General features: G+C 34.6%; 1 protein-coding gene and 1 pseudogene across 3 annotated transcripts; one reads left to right on the forward strand and one right to left on the reverse strand.

Annotated features, from left to right (window-relative positions):
• Positions 1-2,982: 2,982 nt before the first annotated feature.
• LOC147532473 (protein FAR-RED IMPAIRED RESPONSE 1 pseudogene) lies at positions 2,983-4,895 on the reverse strand (annotated as a pseudogene). Its single transcript, XR_015227985.1, has 2 exons — positions 4,593-4,895; positions 2,983-4,383 (listed from the first exon to the last, which is right to left on the reverse strand). The product of XR_015227985.1 is annotated as a protein FAR-RED IMPAIRED RESPONSE 1 pseudogene (transcript).
• Positions 4,896-11,342: 6,447 nt separating this feature from the next.
• LOC147532474 (serine carboxypeptidase-like 18) lies at positions 11,343-18,473 on the forward strand. Of its 2 annotated transcripts, none has more exons than XM_086649432.1 (13): positions 11,343-11,416; positions 12,650-12,725; positions 12,812-12,934; positions 16,258-16,360; positions 16,607-16,644; positions 16,770-16,871; positions 16,970-17,056; positions 17,171-17,353; positions 17,448-17,519; positions 17,613-17,731; positions 17,857-17,970; positions 18,108-18,153; positions 18,255-18,473. In XM_086649432.1, exons 2-13 carry the CDS (start codon positions 12,717-12,719, stop codon positions 18,336-18,338), a joined length of 1,080 nt encoding a protein of 359 aa, XP_086505558.1. In that variant the 5' UTR covers positions 11,343-11,416; positions 12,650-12,716; the 3' UTR covers positions 18,339-18,473. The 2 variants fall into 2 exon arrangements, with proteins under 2 accessions (XP_086505558.1, XP_086505559.1); XM_086649433.1 differs by having other exon boundaries at positions 17,857-17,946; positions 18,255-18,416.
• Positions 18,474-18,881: the final 408 nt, after the last annotated feature.

Here is an 18,881-nt window from a genome sequence, read left to right on the forward strand (position 1 = left end):
CAGAATGATTAACAAAAATTGGAAATTCCGGAAGCTAATTCAATGAATAGGAGTGATAAACCCACGGTTGTTGACGGTGGTGATACTTGCCGGGACGATGAAACAATACCCGAAGAAGATGAAGAAACTATGAGAAGAGGATGAGGTGATTGCATGATACACATAACTAAAGATCAGAGTTCATTGAAAACCCTTGAATATTGAAATTATCCTCTCATCATCTTAACTGAATCTAAAAGAAAAAAAACTTCATAACCAAAATCAACGAAATTGAATTGGAAAGAGTAAGGTGCTGTTTGTTTTTTAGTATTTTCAGATCTGAAATCTGAATTGGACTCCAATTGAGATTTCAGATGTTTGTTTTTTTTCTTTACTAAAATCTGAAAGTTTTGCTGAATATGCCTGAGATCTGAAACGAGCTGAATAATGTCCAATTTTTTCAGACTTTGAAACAAGTCTGAAAATATGGGCAATCATCTGAAATATACAAAATGACCTTTTTGCCCCTGTAAAATCTAAAAAATTACTTCTATCTCTACCTTCTTTACCTCACCTTCACCACCACATCAGTATCTTTCTCTCTCTCTTTTGATCATCCAAACCCTAACCCTAATGTCGACGATCATCAACAAATTTAAATTCAAATTCAAATTCAAATTCAAATTCAAAGGCCATCGATGACCATAGACGAATGTCTTACTGATTGTGTCTTACCTTCTGTAGTTGATCATGGTAATGGAGATGTAAAAGATATTATTTCTGCTTCCTAGAAACCACTTCCATTTGATCTCAATCTTCCCCCTCTAGATGTCGTTGGTAATGAAGGTGATGACTTTTGAATCACAACTTAGTGCCTTTATGGCTTATAACTTCAGATCGCTTTAGGTAAGAAAAGAAAGGGGTTTCCCCTTTTTTTTTTGGTTTTTCTTAAGGATAATGCTACTCGGACGTTGCAAGTGCCGAAGAAGTTCCGAAATGTGGACCCCACTGGACAAAAAAATTGAAAATCCCTTTTTTTCTTGGGTCAAAATTGACTCAACACGTCACTTATATGGGAGAGTGAAATGGGTCATTTAAGTGGGTTTTGCCCAGTTAATTTGCTTTACTAGTGGGTCCACTTTTCATGTTGAATAATAAAAAAAAGCTTTTAAAAAGTACCCAAAGAAAAGATATCAGATTTTTTGCTTAACTATGGGTTTCTTATTTCTTCAGTGCTTCACTGTTGTCTATTTCTCCAATACTTCACTTGGTATATTTATCTTGTGATATTATTATTCGACAAGAAAGTGTTTTAGTTTATTTTTTAAAATGACAATTTTTCGAATGTTGTATTTATTTCATTTGATTTAATTTCTCACGTGAAGGTTGCGTGTTGTGTCATGTGTGTGTGTATATGTGTATGTGTGTAATTTGCTTAAAAAATCAACTGAATAAAACGATTCTTTACTCTAAAATTACTAGCTTTGTTAAATATGTTATAATTTATACGCTCCAACTCCAAATACTTGGTGTCTATTCTCAACAAAAAAAAACTGTCTTGTAAAATGCAAAATTAGATATCTCCCAAAATTCCAGAACACTATAAGCCTAAGTCTTCTATAAATCTCTCATAGGCATCACTTGTTCCATCCAACTTTAAGCTCTCCAAGTTGGTATACTCATTTAGATTGAATTGGTAAGTAACACCATCCTGTAATGAAACACAAGTAATTCCCATTATAAATCATGTATGTGTGCATATATAGAGAGAAAGAGAGAGGAAGATACATATAGTGAAAGGAAAAGAGAGAGCAAAGGAGGGAGAAAGAAGATGACTGAAAGAACAATAATCAACTTACATTAGGAGGTTTTGGGCGATATAATCCATCAGGAGTTTCTGTGTTTGTGTTGTAGATTCCATTAACATATTCAGGCTGATAATTTATTTCACTATGTTAGATGAGATGGAGACAGAGATAGAGAAGGGACAGAGAAAGAGAGAAAAGAAATAGAAATGAAAATAACAATTAACTTACATTAGAAGGTTCCGAGTGACAAATTCCACCGTAACTAGTTGAGTCGAATAAACTCTCTTGCGTAGCGGTTACAACATCACTTTCAGAAGTAAGTTGGACATGCTACATAATGCAAATACACAATTCACTTAATTGACATGCTCAACAAAAAAGATAGATTTTCAGTGGCATATGTAATAAACAATTTGCATTACCTTGTCTTTTCTTTTCCTAGTGTTGGGGTTTTCATTTGTCTCGCCAACCTACAAGTTTGAGCATAATATATAACACAAATATAAGAGTGAAAATTAATACTTATCAAAAGAAATTAATAGTAAGTAAAGTTGCATCACCTTGTTGTTTCTTCCTTTTCTCGCCTTGGGTTTCTCGTATGGAGGTCTTAATCGTTTTTGGACTGGACGCCCTTTACGAGTAGTGATAGACGGGTCAAGTATACGTTCAGTTACATTCACTTCTTTTACAATGTTTTCGGTCGAGCGAGCTATTGTGGACTTATTTTTTTGGATATTTGCCCACTCTACGATTTCATTGTAGCGTTGTTCATCTTGGCATGCCACATCTGCAACATCGAGAAGTATATGACACAGACGATCATATCGCAACTGCTCTGGACTTAATTCCTGAACATTATAACCTATCTTAATTCTTGTGTGAGGTCGCCTAATATCTTTCCTCCATCTGTGAAGAAAATACCTATCCGGAAGTGTCATTACTCCATTATGAATCAACACATAAATTATATGTCTACAAACTATTCCTTTAAACTCAAACATGAGACAACTACATTTGATATCAACCTCAGACCTTTGGAATGTAACCGTAAAAATAGCTTTCTTGCTACAACCCCCAACTTCTAAATCATCTCGAATGTCATGCTCTGAGTACATATCTTCACATCGCCTAGCAATTTCATTGCAGTACATATGTTCCGTTAGCTCTTTTTGAAACTCTTTGAATTTTGTGATTGTGTAAGCTGATTGTGCTTGCTTCTCCATATGAAATTAGGTTACACAAGGGATCATTTTCGTGAAGGAATCAAAATCTGCAAGAGCTTCCTTTTCAGCCTTATTCTTTACTGCAGTCTCGTATGATTCCACAAATAACTTAAGAGATGTCTTTGAACCAACATATCCATCAAAAAAAGCATTTACTCCCTCACTCCGTTGAGTAGTTGACATTCCTGCCCAAAACGTATTTTTAACATAACAAGGTACCCAACGCTTTCTATCTTCGTATAAACCGGTAAGCCAATCATGTTGTTGCAACCCAAATTTTTCAATCATTAAGGACCAGCCATGTTCAAATTCGTTTGCACATTGTGTATCATACACCAGACGTTGCAATTCATAACTAATATCACTTTTTCGATGGTGATTTCCGAACTTTGAAGGTAATTTTTTCAAGACATGCCATAAACACCATCTATGTCGAGTATTGGGGAATACAGTTTCTATTGCACTTTTCATAGCTTTGTCTTGATCAGTAATAATTCCTTGAGGAGGTAAATTATCCATGCATGTAAGCCACGTCCTAAATAACCAAACAAAAGTTTCTATTGTTTCATTTGAGATTAATCCACATCCAAACAATATTGATTGGCCATGATGATTTACGCCAACAAAAGGGGCAAAAGGCATCTCATACTTATTTGTGAGATAAGTAGTGTCGAAAGTGATTACTTCTCCGAAGTCTTTGTATGCCCTCCTACTCCTGCCATCTGCCCAAAAGACATTAATTAATCTACCATCTTCGTCAAGATCTATACTAAAGAAGAACCCAGTATTTTGCGCCTGCATCTTCAAAAAATAGTGTTGGATTGCAATGGCGTCGCCTTCCCCTAGTCGTAGACTTCTCATCTTATCAATGTAATTTCTACAATCCTTTTCTAAAAAATCCAATTTATCATGACCTCCAGATTCAACTACAAGTGCTTGAAAATTCTTGTTGGCTCTAATTCCTGCTTTGTCATTGATCTCTAGCTTTCTTTTGACAGAGTTTGGAATCTGTCTGTTGCATCGAAAGAATCGAGATTTTGATGGACTAAGCAAGTGGTTGTGGTCAAGATAAACTTTGGTAATCACCCATTTCCCATCTGATTCTAGAGTAGCAGAAATCTTAACCTTGCACCCTATTTTAGAGTTCGGTGGAGGATTTAATGGATTGCTACATTCACTCTTTGTAGTTCCTGCTCGACTGCATGAATATGTCAAGTATTTTAGTACTTTCGTGTCTTTATCTCTTTTTGAAGATCTTTTCTTGATAGGAAATCCCAGAGCACGTGAATATTTCTTGAAGAATTCATATATTGCTTCATCATCGTCAAACGTCATTCCGCGCTCCGGAGCTAATATTTCATTGTCCTCCATCTCTGCAAACACGAATCAGCAACAAAAATCTTTACGGGTAATAACAGTAAACATTGCTTTTGGACATCAATATATTGTTTAATAATACGACAACTATATTACATTGCTAAACCAAATTTATTTTTATCTCAAAAAAATTCAAAAGTTTGTTTCAAGAGTCTATTATAATCTTAATTTAATCTTCATGTGAAACCAAAAAAATAGCACTTACAGTTGAATTAGAAGATAGAATTGGATTGTTGAAGGAGGATCAATCTTCTTTGTCGTTTCAGAGGACGAAAGAGGAACCAGAGAAGTCGGCTAGGTTTTTGTTTATTAAACCTTGGATGCAAAAGTGGACCCACTAGTAAAGCAAACTGGGCAAAACCCACCTAATGACCCATTTCACTCCCCCAAATAAGTATGACGTGTTGAGTAAATTTTGACCCAAGAAAAAAGGGATTTTCAATTTCTTTTGTCTAGTGGGATCCACATTTCGGAACTTCTTCTGCACTTGTAACGTCCGAGTAGCATTATCCTTTTCTTAATGTTCTTGCTGCTTAGATTATCATTATATATGAACCAATAGTGTTTGATAATAGGGTTCCTATACAAACTTCATGGGGTTTGAAATCTTATCAATCGTTGTTGAAGTTAAAAAGGTTTAGATCTGATCTCAGTGGTTACAACCAAATCTTGTTTTCTTTGTCGCCCAGATCGAATTCTATACCAACAATTTCAAAGAACTGAAATATGAGTGTCTGAAGTAATAGAGAGAGAAAGTTTGAGTATGGGTTTGAGGTAGAGAGGAAAAGGGAGAATTGATTTTCCTGTGAAGAAGATGACTAAATTTTTTTCCTAGTTTACTCTTTTCTATTATGGTGTACTCGGTCAAGAAATTTAACAGTGGGGGTAGAAGTGTCAAAATGGTGATTCAGACATAATAATTCAGACGAGAAAACAAACACTCTAACTTGGAAAAAAATTCAACCAATTCAGATTGAGCCATTTCAGTTCAGCCAATTCAGATTCAGATAATTCAGATTCAGACACAAAGAAAAAAAACAAACAGCACCTAAGAGATGCTTAATAAGATGTAAAGTCTCTGAAATCAAGGAGAACGGATAAACGCAAAGTGTCAGATAGATATGATTGACAGAGAGAGAAAGAGATTGAGGGTCTTGTAAACCCATCTATGTGAAATCAGATAGTGACGACTACAAAGAAGATCTGAAGTTGCAGATGAAGAAGTTACACCATCCATAAGAGTTCTTTATGTATTAGAGAAGCGAAGCTAAGAGTCCCTTTTGAATAGATTAAATGACGGTAGTTGAAGGAAGCTCCCTGCCTTGTCCATTATAAGAGTGCAATCAGGGGCTTCCATTATTGCATTGCGCTTAATCCGATCCAGATAAACCTTATAGTTTACTGTAATCAAACCAACGCTTCGATATTATTAGTAATTTAGATGACTGTAAAAAAAAATGAGATGATCACTATGAGAAATTGAGAATCTCACAAACCTTAATCCTCAGTATCAATTCTATGAAAATGCACCATGAAAGGTGTTCGATGCAAAAACAAAACAAAATATTGTTTTGCAGCGTAGAGATTGTGAAGTCGGAAAAGGAAACTAAAATAATTAGTACGCATCGACAAAAATATAAACGGGAGTGAAAATTGAAAAATATGATTTAATATAAACGGGAGTGAAAATTGAAAAATATGATTTCATCGCTACCAAAATTGAAGCGGAAGACGGAATGGGATCAGGCATCGTATTACCTACTCATTATGGAGATGAGAACGATGATTATGGTTATACTCTAAAATTATGAAAGATAGTAGATAACCAAACCAATACAGGAAATGCCTGGTACTTTGACGCTTTGGCGATCTAGTAATCGTTATAATATTGGTCATGTGTATTATGATAACCACGTCACATACACATGATGAAGATGATCACGTTCCGTAAGAAACTGAAATCCATTCCAATTGTAGGATTGGTAAATTCCCAGTGGTGGTTGATAGTTGCGAAAAAAATTTCATTCACCCAGAAGTGTTTTATTGGTGGAAAAGACCGAAAGATTGTCGGAATAGGCAAAATCTTGAATTAATCAACCAGATTGACCCTCTGAAGTGGTTTAGAATACGTTCTTACCCTTGTTCAAAAATTTCATTCACTCAGTACTCGATACAAACGTACAATGAGTTAAAAATGTTGTGGGAGAATAGGGAAGGCAATGGTTGAGAGAGTGCATTAGCTTGAAGCTAAAATATCCTCATGAAGATAAAAGAAAAACAGAATATAATCTTGATATTAAAAGGGTATGGAACAACTGGCTTGAACGGATTTATTCTTTATGACTTTCTTCTTATTATGTCCATGACATCTTGACCATGTGAGGGAGAAAGTTCTTCACTGGGTTTGGTTCTACTATTCACAAAATCGATTTTCTTCCTTAATGAATTCTGTGATTTCTATTGTGCAATGAAGCTTGAAAAAAAAAATCACAACGTGAACTTGGAATTGAGAAAAGAATATACCAAGTGATGTGATTGATTATATAATCACAATGAAAAATATCATCGATGATAGTGGAAGCTAAAAAATCGATGAAACACAGGATTGATGAACCTGCTCATGATACCATGTGAAGAGGGAATTCCCTCGGAGAAATTAAGAGAGAGAGATAGAAGAGAAACCGAGAGTCAGAGAGAGATGTGGAATACAATTTATATTTCTCTTGATATTGATTGTAAAGGTAAATACAAGTAGAAATGTGGATTACAAGATGTGGAATACAATTCAGCCGGGTCTTCTCGTGGGCGAGTGGGATCCGGTATACCGGTCCTCTATGGATCCTAATAAAGATCCCCTCCTCTGTTCTCTTCTGTCCCTGTATATAGCCGAAAATACTAATCTCTTTCTATCCCGATTTCTCTTACTCTTCCTACAATAGGAAATATTGCTCTACCATAAGAGATTAATTTCCAGCCGAGCTATCTCTAGATTCCAACTGAATCCCTCTCTCTAATGTAAACTTCAAATCCAATCTTCTCTGTAATCTTTCTAAAACTTGCTGTCCAGAGAGACACACCTTCATTGATTTCTCTTTCCACAATAACTTCAATCCAATATCTCCCTTAAGCTCCCGTTATCTCTCTCTAGAAACACAACTCACTAATTCCCCTTTCAATCGAATCCTCTCACTGTACAAAAGATACCAATCAAACTCTTTCCATCTCTATGTGGTTTCTGAGGTATTATGATATAAGAGAGAAAGATTGTACTGATTCCCTTTATTTAACAGACCCTTAGAGAACATTCTCATTTAAACAATAGAAACTAACAATCAACTTATTAATGTTAGGTAATAAATCCATATTTTTTAAATCTATGATTTTTCCTCTTGCAAATAGACAAATGCATCGCTACTGTGTTAATTGTTTAGTGAAGGTGTAAATATATATAAGAACATGTTTATTTTTTTAGGAACATAAACTAAGGGATGTTTATGTTTTTCTTTACGCAACAAGATAACATTTGATGCAAAAGATCATTTGTTTAGTGAATCCTAAAATTTGTCAAATTTTAGATTTTTCGTGGATTTGTATTAATATTGGACTTATGCTGCTATTAAGCAGTGCAGTGGTGTGTCTGAGAAAAATGGGATACAGTGCGAAGATTTATTTGGGGCCCTTCGATAACATTAGATGAAAAACAATTTTATATGTGTATCATTGTAAATAAAAAATTTCACTTCGGTTACATAATTATTTTTTGTTACATTTGAAATGAAAGTGAAGAAATATAGTAATTAATTATGTATTTTTTATTTTTTTTGTTGAAATAAATTAATTATGTATTTGGTGTTTCAAAATATTTAGGACAAATTAACTTACCAACAACTTACTTACTTTGAAAAAAAATATTCTTATATTATATAAACACATTTAAAAATCATTATTGAATAAGAGGATGAAAACAAAATTATTAAATATCAAATTCCGTAAATCATTAGCGTAGAAGTATCTACTTGTAAGTTGTAATTGACTTAGGTTTAAACGAGAAAGAAAAAAAATGAAATGAGAGAGAATTGAGCTCTTGTCCTTTTGTTTGTAAAACAAGGTATTTACCAATTTTTCTTCTCGTTTTGAGAGTAGTCCGTTGTCGTCGCACCTATGGCACTCTCTCTTCCACGCCTCTCCTATTAAGGCTCATGTATTTAGACTTTAGACCATAAATTTCTTGATTATTTTTTTTGGTTAATGAGTGATTATGATAATATATTGTTTTGTGAAAATATTAGTTAGAAGTACCAAAAATGAGTGAGAGATCCAAATTTTGGGGGGTAAATGAGAGCCCAATCCATTTTTGGCCAAAAATGTGAAGCAGGTCCAAATGTCAGAAAACAGTACTATTTCCTGGTTTTTTTTTTTTTTTCCTCCCCTTCTTGCCCTTGGACGGGATATTTTTCAGTTTTCTGACGCGAGACAGCGAATTAATTAGTTTCCCCGTACATGACGTCACAACAGAAAGACATTCAGATTTTTCGAAATTTCAAAAATAGCGCCATTTTTGACGAAATTTTTCGGCCATTTTTTTGGATCCCGCCCATTGTATTCTGTTTCAATTCCTTCTTTGTTCCTATTTATACATCCAAAAATTTTTTTCATCATTCTTATTTTGCTTCACATTTTATCTTCTCCATCTTTTTCAATCTCTAAAAACATCAAAGTTTCCAGTTCTTTCTCTCTCTAAAAGTTTTATGTTCTTATTTATCTCCTTCATCTCTTTCAATCGATTTATTTATTTCTTCATCACCTTCAATCTCTAAAAACATCAAAGTTTTCAGTTCCTTCTCTCTTTATGTTTTATGTTCTTATTTATCTTCTTCATCTCTTTCAATCGATTTATTTATTTCTTCATCTCTATCTTTTTTTAATTTATTTTGTTTCCAGATCTTTCCAGATTTATACATCCAAGATCTTCTTCATCATTCTTATTTTGTTTCACGTTTTGGAAAGATTTGTTTCACATTCTAATTTTGTTTCACATTTTGGAAAGATTTGGTTACAAAAAAAAGAAATTGGTTTAAAGTTGACCAGTACACAGAACAATTCCCGGTACACCAGAAAATTTCCACTACAAAAATGTCTAGTACAGAACCAAATTTCTAGTAAACAAAACAATTTCCAGTACACAAGAAAATTCCCCAGTATAAAAATGTCTAGTACATAACCAGATTCCCAGTAAACTGAACAATTTCCGGTACACAAGATAATTTCCAGAAAACAAGAAAATTTTCCAGTACAAAAATGTCTAGTAAATAACCAAATTTCCAGTAAACAAAACAATTTTCAGTACACAAGAAAATTTCCTAGTATAAAAATGTCTATTACATAACCAGATTCTCAGTAAACTGAACAATTTCCGGTGCACAAAACAATTTCCAGAAAACAAGAAAATTTCCCAGTACAAAAATGTCTAGTGCATAACCAAATTCCGAGTACACAGCATATACGAAAACAAATCAATGGAAAACTATCAAAAATGAGGAAAATTTAATTTTAAAGAGATAAGAAATAAATCTGGAAAAAAGAAGGAAATTTGTTGAGATTGGAGAGAGAAATTTGTTGAGATTATAGAGAGAAATATGTGTGGGAGAAAATAATAAAAAAAAAAAAATATGAAAAAAAAATGAAAATGGCAAGTTGGTAATTCTGTAATGACAATTCTGTTATTTTGCGGGAAAGTACAAGGTTTAATGTCAGTGCGTCAGACTATGTTTCAAAAAAATTCGTGTTTTCCGAAAATTTTTCGGTGGCAATGTTGTAAATATGTGAGGAGTACACTGTCTGACAGCCTGGTGTGTCAGCTAGTTTTTCAGAAATTTTCGCTTTTCTGTGAAACTTTTTGATGGCAATTTCATAAATTTCGAAAAGAATAAGGACTTTCCGGACATTTCATCTCTTGGTCTGACGCATTGGACTTGCTTTACAATTTTGTCCGAGTTTGGGTTGGGGCTCTTATTTTGGGCCCAATCTTAGATCTTTCATCCATTCCCTCTTAGAAGTATCACAAAGCATTAAAAATGTGTGAGAGAGAAGAAAGTGGACAATAAAGAAAGAAGAAGATGCATTAATTAAGAGAGAGAGAGATAGATAGAAAATGAATGAAGGATAAAGAAAGTTACGTACACAGAAAGTTTACGATAGTTTTGCTCATCTTTCTTTTAATGGTGGTTATTATCTTCTCTTTGTCATGCTAGTCTTTTTCTTTTTTCTTTGGTCAAACATGACTTAAATTGTTTGAAATAAATTTTAAGCTTTTAATTATACACTTATGCTTCTGTTTATTTATTTCTAAGACTTAATAAAGTGCACGTAAGATAACATGGTAGGTAACAAAACGTTCCAATCATTAAACGAGAAAAGCAAGCTTCAAGAAGATTCGTGATAAATCTTAGTCCAACAAATAATCCACCCGTCCAAGTTAATTTCTTTATCTCGTATTAAATTTTCTACGAAGCAAGCCTCGTCTATGTTTTTCTTGCATTAAAAACCTCATCTATATATGTTAATCACTTTTATTTTGTTGAGAGAGAAAAAGTGAAAAAGCATTAGCATGGCCAAGTACTACTGCCCTAAACAAAACCATCTTCTCTCTATTTACCTCCTTACCATAATAATCAGCTTCACTAGAACCAATCTTGCTTTCTCTTATAAGTTCTCAGCCACTATTACTTCTCTTCCTGGATTTTCTGGTCCTCTACCCTTCAAATTGGAAACCGGGTAGGATACCTCTCTCTTAACTGAAATATTTAGGTTTGTGTGCATCTCGAGGATTTGTGTTAATGGCACTGATCAACTTAATGGTTACTTATTTGTATTTATAATTCAGGTATATAGGAGTTGGTGAAAATGAAGAAGTTGAGCTATTCTATTACTTTGTGGAATCCGAAAGGAACCCGAGCGTGGACCCGGTTATGCTTTGGCTAACCGGAGGGCCTGGTTGCTCGGCTTTTAGTGGCCTTGTTTATGAGATAGGTTTGGTCTGGACTCATGGTCAAATATGTATAGCTGGGACTTTGGGCTGATACAGCTCGTTGACTGTTGTGGTCGGCATAGATTTTCAAACATCCTCTGTTCAAATATATATAATTTCATATAACAATTGTGTATGGCTTTAACATTTGGAAAATGATGCTCTTCCCTGCACGAAACCCAGCCGAAACCCGGCCGGATGACGTGTCGTGAAGAGATTCAGAGAGTTTCTCTCTCTAAATCTCTTCCCGACACGTCATCCGGTCGGGTTTCGGCCGGGTTCCGCGCCTGGAAGTCTATCACGGTTGTTAACAATTAGGCCGGCCAACACTATTGAAGTTAGCTCATATCTTTCTTAAAACCTATTTTTCTAACATGCTTGAAGCATAGGCGGAGCCACTAGTGAGCTCAGCCAGCTGCAGCCCAAATCTAACTCTGAATAGTATAAACAAGTATATCTTCTTTCATGGAAAATTTTATAGCTACTGGTGATAAAAGCTGAAGTAATTTCTTTGAACCAAAGGGGCGGGGAGTCGAATGCAGCTATGAACAGATTTTTTTTGTTTTGCTATTAAATTTGAAGGCGAGGTCGTGTTTTTCCGCCCATAACCTTTTGTGCCAAAATCTTTTTCTAGGAAAAGTCTTCTTTTGGTTTTCCTATTCCCCAACTTTCCTTAATATCTTCAATTTTTCGTATCTTTTCCTACTATGATTCTTAATAATTATAACTACAAAATTTATATACATAATTTTTCTAATAGATAAGAAGATTATACAGTTCAACAAAAAAAAAAAAAAGATAAGAAGAGTATAACCAAAGCTAACATAAATGTACCAACTTCTAAATGAGTATCGGATTGTGATTCCAGACTCTACCTTTTGATATTTCGGTTATAACTTGATATATTATATAAAAGGAGGTAGGATTTACTATTAAAAATAGTTTGATTTGTACGTAAATTCATAGGTAACAAATTAGAATTTACTAAGTATGCAAGAGTGAAAAAGTTTATGGACTATTGAAAAATGAAATTATTTTCGTTATTAAGTATAATTTTCAGCCCGTCCCTTAATTAAATTCTAGCTCCATCTCTGCTTGGAAATTTGGCCGACCACTTCAGTTTTGGGGTTTTTGGTTGTCCCCAAGTTTGGGAACATACTTCATGTTTTATCCATATTTAGAAACCATAATTGGATCATTAGAGCTTATAATAGTTTGAATCTTTTTGTTTATAGGTCCATTGAAGTTCAAAGTTGGGGAGTATAAAGGGAGCTTACCCAATTTAGTGTTGAATCCATATTCATGGACAAAGTTAAGTGTATATATAGATTCATAAGTATTTCTGAATTTATATGTTGACTTTGACTTAATCTTTACTGATGAAAGTGGAATTTCAGGTAGCAAGCATAATATTTTTAGATTCCCCAGTGGGTACTGGATTCTCGTATTCAAGGAGCTTTGAGGGTTGGTCCACTGGTGATATAAAATCAACTGATCAAGCCTACCAGTTTCTTACCGAGGTTTGTTAGCAACCGAAGTTCTATAGGGATTAGGGAACCCCTAGTAGGGAAATTTTAGCCCGCCGTTTTGGGGAATAAAGAAAAGTCTCCGGAGAATAAATTCTCGAGGGAATCCAGATCTTTTTGAAAATTCTCAAGGAATAAATTTTTAGAGCCGTGATTTAATGAGCTCAAGCTCATATTTCCACATATGAGCTTGAGCTCATTGACCGTCGATCTAAGAAGATCAACAAGGGCAAAAAAAATACAGCTGTAGTCCTTATTAACAAATAACTATAAGTCACACTTTATATATATAATAACATAATTGCCACCATCTTCCCATTCATCTCTCATACATTCGTCTCTTAACTTTATTTTCCTTCTCAATCTCCACTGATGAAGAACATAATCCACTCTGCCTGGTGTCTGATGATCTCTCATGAACTCCTTTGAATAGTTTGAACAATCAGAAGATAATGAACTAAAAATACATCAATTACTCTATTTAGACTTCCAGGAATGGAGTCTTATTTGGGGGGAAAAGTTCTTTCTACTACTAGATCTAGTTCTAGAGAGAGAAAAAAGTGGGGAGGGAGTAAAACAGTGTATATATCACTTGTTGATGGTGGTGGAAGGGAAATTAGTGATTTTTGAACTTCGGTTCATCTGGTTTTGGATTTAGGGTTATTGTTGTTCATTATGGGCGGTGAGATCAGTAGGGTAATAATGGTGATGAGATTATTTATATCTTTAATGGTGTTGTTGTCGTTAACTTGTTATGGTCGAATTGGTATTTCAAGACAAGAGAGATGATCTCTTTCTTCCTTGCTTCACTGTTGTACTAGGTTGCTTTTTTTTAGGAGTTTCACATCAATGAGTTATGATTTTCCATCAATGAATTGTGATTTTTCATAAGGGGGTTATGATTATTCATAAATTTGATTTTTCATAAATGGGTAGTAGTTTTTCATCAATGGGTTATGAGTATTTGATTCCTAAGTTTCTTCTAATTATGTTTTTTGAGTATTTGATTCCTAAATTTCTCCAAACCACACGATTCAGGTCTGATTACTTTCTCTCTCTAAAAAAACCCTTACTTTTTGTTCCAGTTCTCTTGATTTAATGGTTTGTTTTTGAAGAATTTTAATGGGTTTTTCCAGATTATACCATCTTATAATCAATTGTCAATAAAGAGTATTTGAGGTTTATATGATGATGATGATGATAAAGAAAAGAGAAGTAGGGCGAAGGAGGCAAAGGATGATGGAGTGTGGGATCGAGTATATGGAACGGAAAAGATGGTGGCAGTTCTGTAATTAAATGTACAAAGTGTGTCTTATAATTAATTGTCAATAAAGAGTACAGTTGTGCTTTTTCTTTATTTCGTCGATCTAGAAAGATCAACGGTCAATGAGCTCGAGCTCATAATTCCTATATGAGCTCAAGCTCATTGAATCACGCCTCAATTTTTATGGGGAATAGAGAATACTTTTTTTTGAAAGTTTTCCTCCATCTCATTTGTTCTCTCTGTCGCTTCATCTTCTCGCCACCTCATCATCTTTTCCGGCGAAAGTCGACGGCCGGAAAATTGACCGCCCGGCGACCTTCGCCGGAGAAGATGATGATGAGGTGGCGAGAAGATGAGGTGGTAGAGAGAGGTGATGAGATGGAAGAGCCTTCTAAAATTTGTTTTATTTTGAACTCTCAAAATTAGAAGCCCCTTAGCAATAAAAAGAAACATATAAGTCAATCTTATTTGACTAATTTTAAGAAAAGTTTTTATTTCCCGAAGAATTTTCTTTATTCTCCAAAGCCGCGGCCAAATTTTATAGACTTGTGTTGTTACTATTCGTGCGCACTGTTTTTTCATGCACACCGCCAAAATCTATTTTTTACTATTCATACACATGTTATTTACCCACTATGGCACTATCTTCCTCTTTAATTTTGCCCGGCTAATTAGGAGTTCCACCCCTCGGTGTTAATTTTTACTTCTCTCCTTTCATGGTTTTTATCTCTCTCCCCTTCTACTCTCTCTCTCCCCTTCTACTCTCTCTCTCTCTCCCCTTCTACTCTCTCTCTCTCTCTCCCCTTCTACTCTCTCTCTCTCTCTCTCTCTCAAGTTTCAAGTGAAATTCTTTTTGAGAGTCTCAATCTATTTTGGACTTCCTCTTGAAACTCTAGATAAAAAGAAAGAAATAAGAGGAGAGTGAGAGAAAACATGAGAAGAAAAAAGAGGGAGAGAGATCTTGACCGTAATTGTGTCGTTAGTGAGCTTGACGATGGTGGTTGTTTGTTAGAGAGATAAAACAGTGGTGCGGGCGGATGATGTGTGCAAATAAACTGAACTTGGTTGTAGTAAATTTACCAAGTCAAGTGGAAAGTATGTGAATAACAATGTATTTTCCCTTATCAATATGTTTGGGTCTTTTGTTTGTACAACCTCGGTGTGCAAGTTCTCTAAGCATAAAATTTGCCGTCACAAAATGTGACCAAAATACATAAGCTCAACCATGACTAAACCAAGAGTAGGAGTAAATTTGATCATTGGGGATGGGCTCCTAAATTCAAATATTTGGAGCCCATCTCCCAGTCGGGTTGCTCTAAGAGCATCTCCAATGCAAGACTTAAGAAAAACGCTAAAAATCCTATGTGTCAAGTGTGAAAAATGAATCTCTGAATTGTCTCTTTCCTATTTGGCCGTTTAGAGATACTGTATTGCAAAACCTTCTCCAATGCAACACTCAAGAGAAACTCTAAAAATCTATATTTTGATTTAAAACTAATTGATTTGTTTATGTGGCACTTGGAGATCCTCAAGAGGACACTCTAAATTTAGATTGTCCTCTTAAGGATCTCTAAAATAAATCTTGACACGTCACTTTAAAGATTCATATTGAGGTTTGCATTGGAGATGGATTTTAAGGAAAAACTCTAAAAAATCCTATGTGGCACTCTAAGATTTAGAGTTTGAGTGTTGCATTGGAGATGCTCTAAGAGGGGAACCCCTTGGTTTGGCTCATCGAGAAGATCTCCTACCTTCTCCCAACAACTAGTTTGGGTTGGATCTCTTTTTATTTATTTTTAATCTTTACTAGGTTGGTTTTGTTTTGTGAGAAAATGTGGTGCCTATAAAGTTCCATTGAACTAGTGATGCATAATTATATCACTGGAAAATTTGCCCACACACCCTAAGGCGTTATTGGCGCCCCATCAAGGAAAATTTTAGGGAGGATGTAATGAGGTATGATGAAAAGGGGCGCCAATAAGGCTATAGGGGACGCCACTAGAACTATCCTATCCCATTTTAAACTAACCTTTTGCTTGTCTAATATTTGAAGTGGTTGATCAATCACCCCAAATTTCTCTCCAATCCAATCTACATTGGTGGTGATTCCTACTCTGGCCTAATTGTTCCGCGATTGGTTCAAGATATCTCTAATGGTAACTCTCTTTCTGTGGAACTGATTTTGGTTGAATGATAACATGTAGGTCGTTCTACTTGGGAGATGAAAGTTTAAATATTACAATTTTGAAAAGATAATTGTCTCTTATAGAATATGTATCAAGGGAAGTTTTCCTTAGAGCATCCGGATTTGTGAAGTATAAATACGACCACCACTAATAAATTGATTTAAATTTTGTGAAGTACGGATGCGACCACCACTAATAAATAAATCTAAATCGCAGGCAATGGAGCTGGATATGAACCATTTGTTAATCTCAAAGTAAGTGATCAAAGATATAGATGCTTGCAAACTAAAATTTGAACCATTTAATCATACTTCAATGTATTGGCGATAATTCTCTCTCAAATTTTCCAAAAGCAACTTAAATATGGGTTGGGTTTCAGGGATATCATCTGGGTAATCCGTTAACGGATCAAAGTTACGATCGAAATTCACAAATCCCATTTTCTTATGGGATGGGATTAATATCCAAAGAACTTTACCAGGTACTAATTTGAATACTCCTAAGTTAAAATTCCTACAATTTTTTAAGTGACGATCGACAAAAACAACTTCTTACGTTAATGTGTTCATGTTTTATCAGTCACTACAGGAGAGTTGTGGAGGCGAATATGCAAATATAAGTCCTACCAACATTCAATGTCAAATGAATCTTATGTCTTACCATAAGGTGAGATAATAATCGTATTAAGGGAATGTTCTAAATTCTAGTTGCCCCTCATGGCCATGCCCGTCCCCGCTTTTATTTTGGAGAGGAATAAGAAATGTTTAACTTATTTTGCAGTGTATACTTGGAATAAATAATGCCCATATTTTGGAACCCACGTGTTTTTTGGCGTCCCCTAATCCAAAACAATCAGTGCTACCATATCGAAGATCTCTTGTTGAGAACTTAGAGCACTCCGTCAATCGAAAAGTACAACTTCAACTCAGTCAAGACCCTCCCTTTCCTCCCTCTGAATGTCGGGTATGTACTATGTTTCATTTGGTTTTTCAAGAAAAGAAAATCTACTCTAAAATTTGATTTGCATAAACTAGTAATCAAAATTTGGTTTTCGTAGAGTTATGGTTATGTACTCTCCTATTTGTGGACAAATGACAAGAATGTTCGTAAAGCCCTACATGTTCGCGAGGTATATATCTACTTTTCCCAATTTTGAGCATACGTGAAGAGTTTTCAGTGTTTCTATGGTTGAGATTTACACAAATGTTTATGATATGACCAGGGAACAGTAGAGACCTGGACGAGGTGCAACTACAGCATACCATATAAAAATGAAATCCAGAGTAGCTTGAAATATCATTCAACTCTCAGTGAAAGAGGTTATAGATCTTTGATTTACAGGTTAGAATTTCTTATCTCCATATCTAATTGATTCACCTACCATATTTTGCATCTTATACATCCAGGAGATACTTGGTCAAATACTAATTTTATTTTTCTTCTCGGTATTTACTCTCTTGAAATAGTGGTGATCACGACCTGACTATAACGTTCATCGGCACTCAAGGGTGGATAAAATCACTAAATTACTCCATTATTGACGACTGGCGACCTTGGTACATAGATGATCAAATAGCAGGGTAAGCCTCTTACTTTTCATAGAGATGTAAAAAAATAAACAAAAAAAAATATATTAATAGATAAAAACATAGTAGGAGGAAAGACAAAAAATTATTTACGAATTCCTCATGAAAATTTCGTGATTTTGGTACTGTAGATATACAAGGACGTACTCGAACAGAATGACGTTTGCGACATTAAAGGCAAGCCACATTTTGAAATCGTTTTTATTTTGATTTGATAATTGATATGTGAAAAAGAAATTGATTACTTGTGAATGTTTTATTTGTGTGTGAATGTGCAGGGAGCGGGTCATACTGGGGCAGAATACAAGCCAAAGGAGGGCTTTGGGATGTTTAAGAGATGGATATCAAATGAAAGTCTGTAGTAACTCATTACTCTTCTAAAGGCATGATATTTATCTTCATATTGTTATTATTCATCAATGGATATGTATATATTGGAGGACTTGCCCTTGTTAGGGTTTTGATAAAAACCACCTAGGGTTTACTTCTTGCATAAATTTATCAACAATATCAACTAGGATGTAGGAATAAATGGGCTTCTACGCCCCATTGGATGACTTTAATGGTCTTCAAGTTGTCTATAAGGCCCAAGATATCTTTGTTAGGGTAGTTATAGAAACTTTTTAATTCATGATGTAAATATATTCGTGATGTATCTATGATATATAATGATATAATGATTTTTGAGTCCATATTAAAAGAAAATCAATCTAATATCAACTACTATGTTCGTATGTAAGAGAACCGTAAATTAAATTTCTAATATATATTATTTTCATCTTGTTGTGGTTCGTATAAATATTAGCTAAAAAGCAGGGACGGAACCAGAACTAAGGACTAAGGGGGGCCAAATTAAAAAAGAAACAGAGTAGTCTCAAACTAAGTTTACAATTTAAAAAGTTAAT

Source organism: Eschscholzia californica, unplaced genomic scaffold (assembly GCF_041429995.1).
Source record: "Eschscholzia californica isolate CP2 unplaced genomic scaffold, dmEscCali1.0.p SCAF_6, whole genome shotgun sequence".
NCBI classification, from domain to species: Eukaryota; Viridiplantae; Streptophyta; class Magnoliopsida; order Ranunculales; family Papaveraceae; genus Eschscholzia; species Eschscholzia californica.

Coding starts and splice junctions, on each gene's coding strand:
- LOC147532474 (XM_086649432.1), top strand. Junction 16,361..16,606: donor GGTTCAAGATATCTCTAATG/GTAACTCTCTTT, acceptor TCTAAATCGCAG/GCAATGGAGCTGGATATGAA. Junction 17,057..17,170: donor ATCTTATGTCTTACCATAAG/GTGAGATAATAA, acceptor CTTATTTTGCAG/TGTATACTTGGAATAAATAA.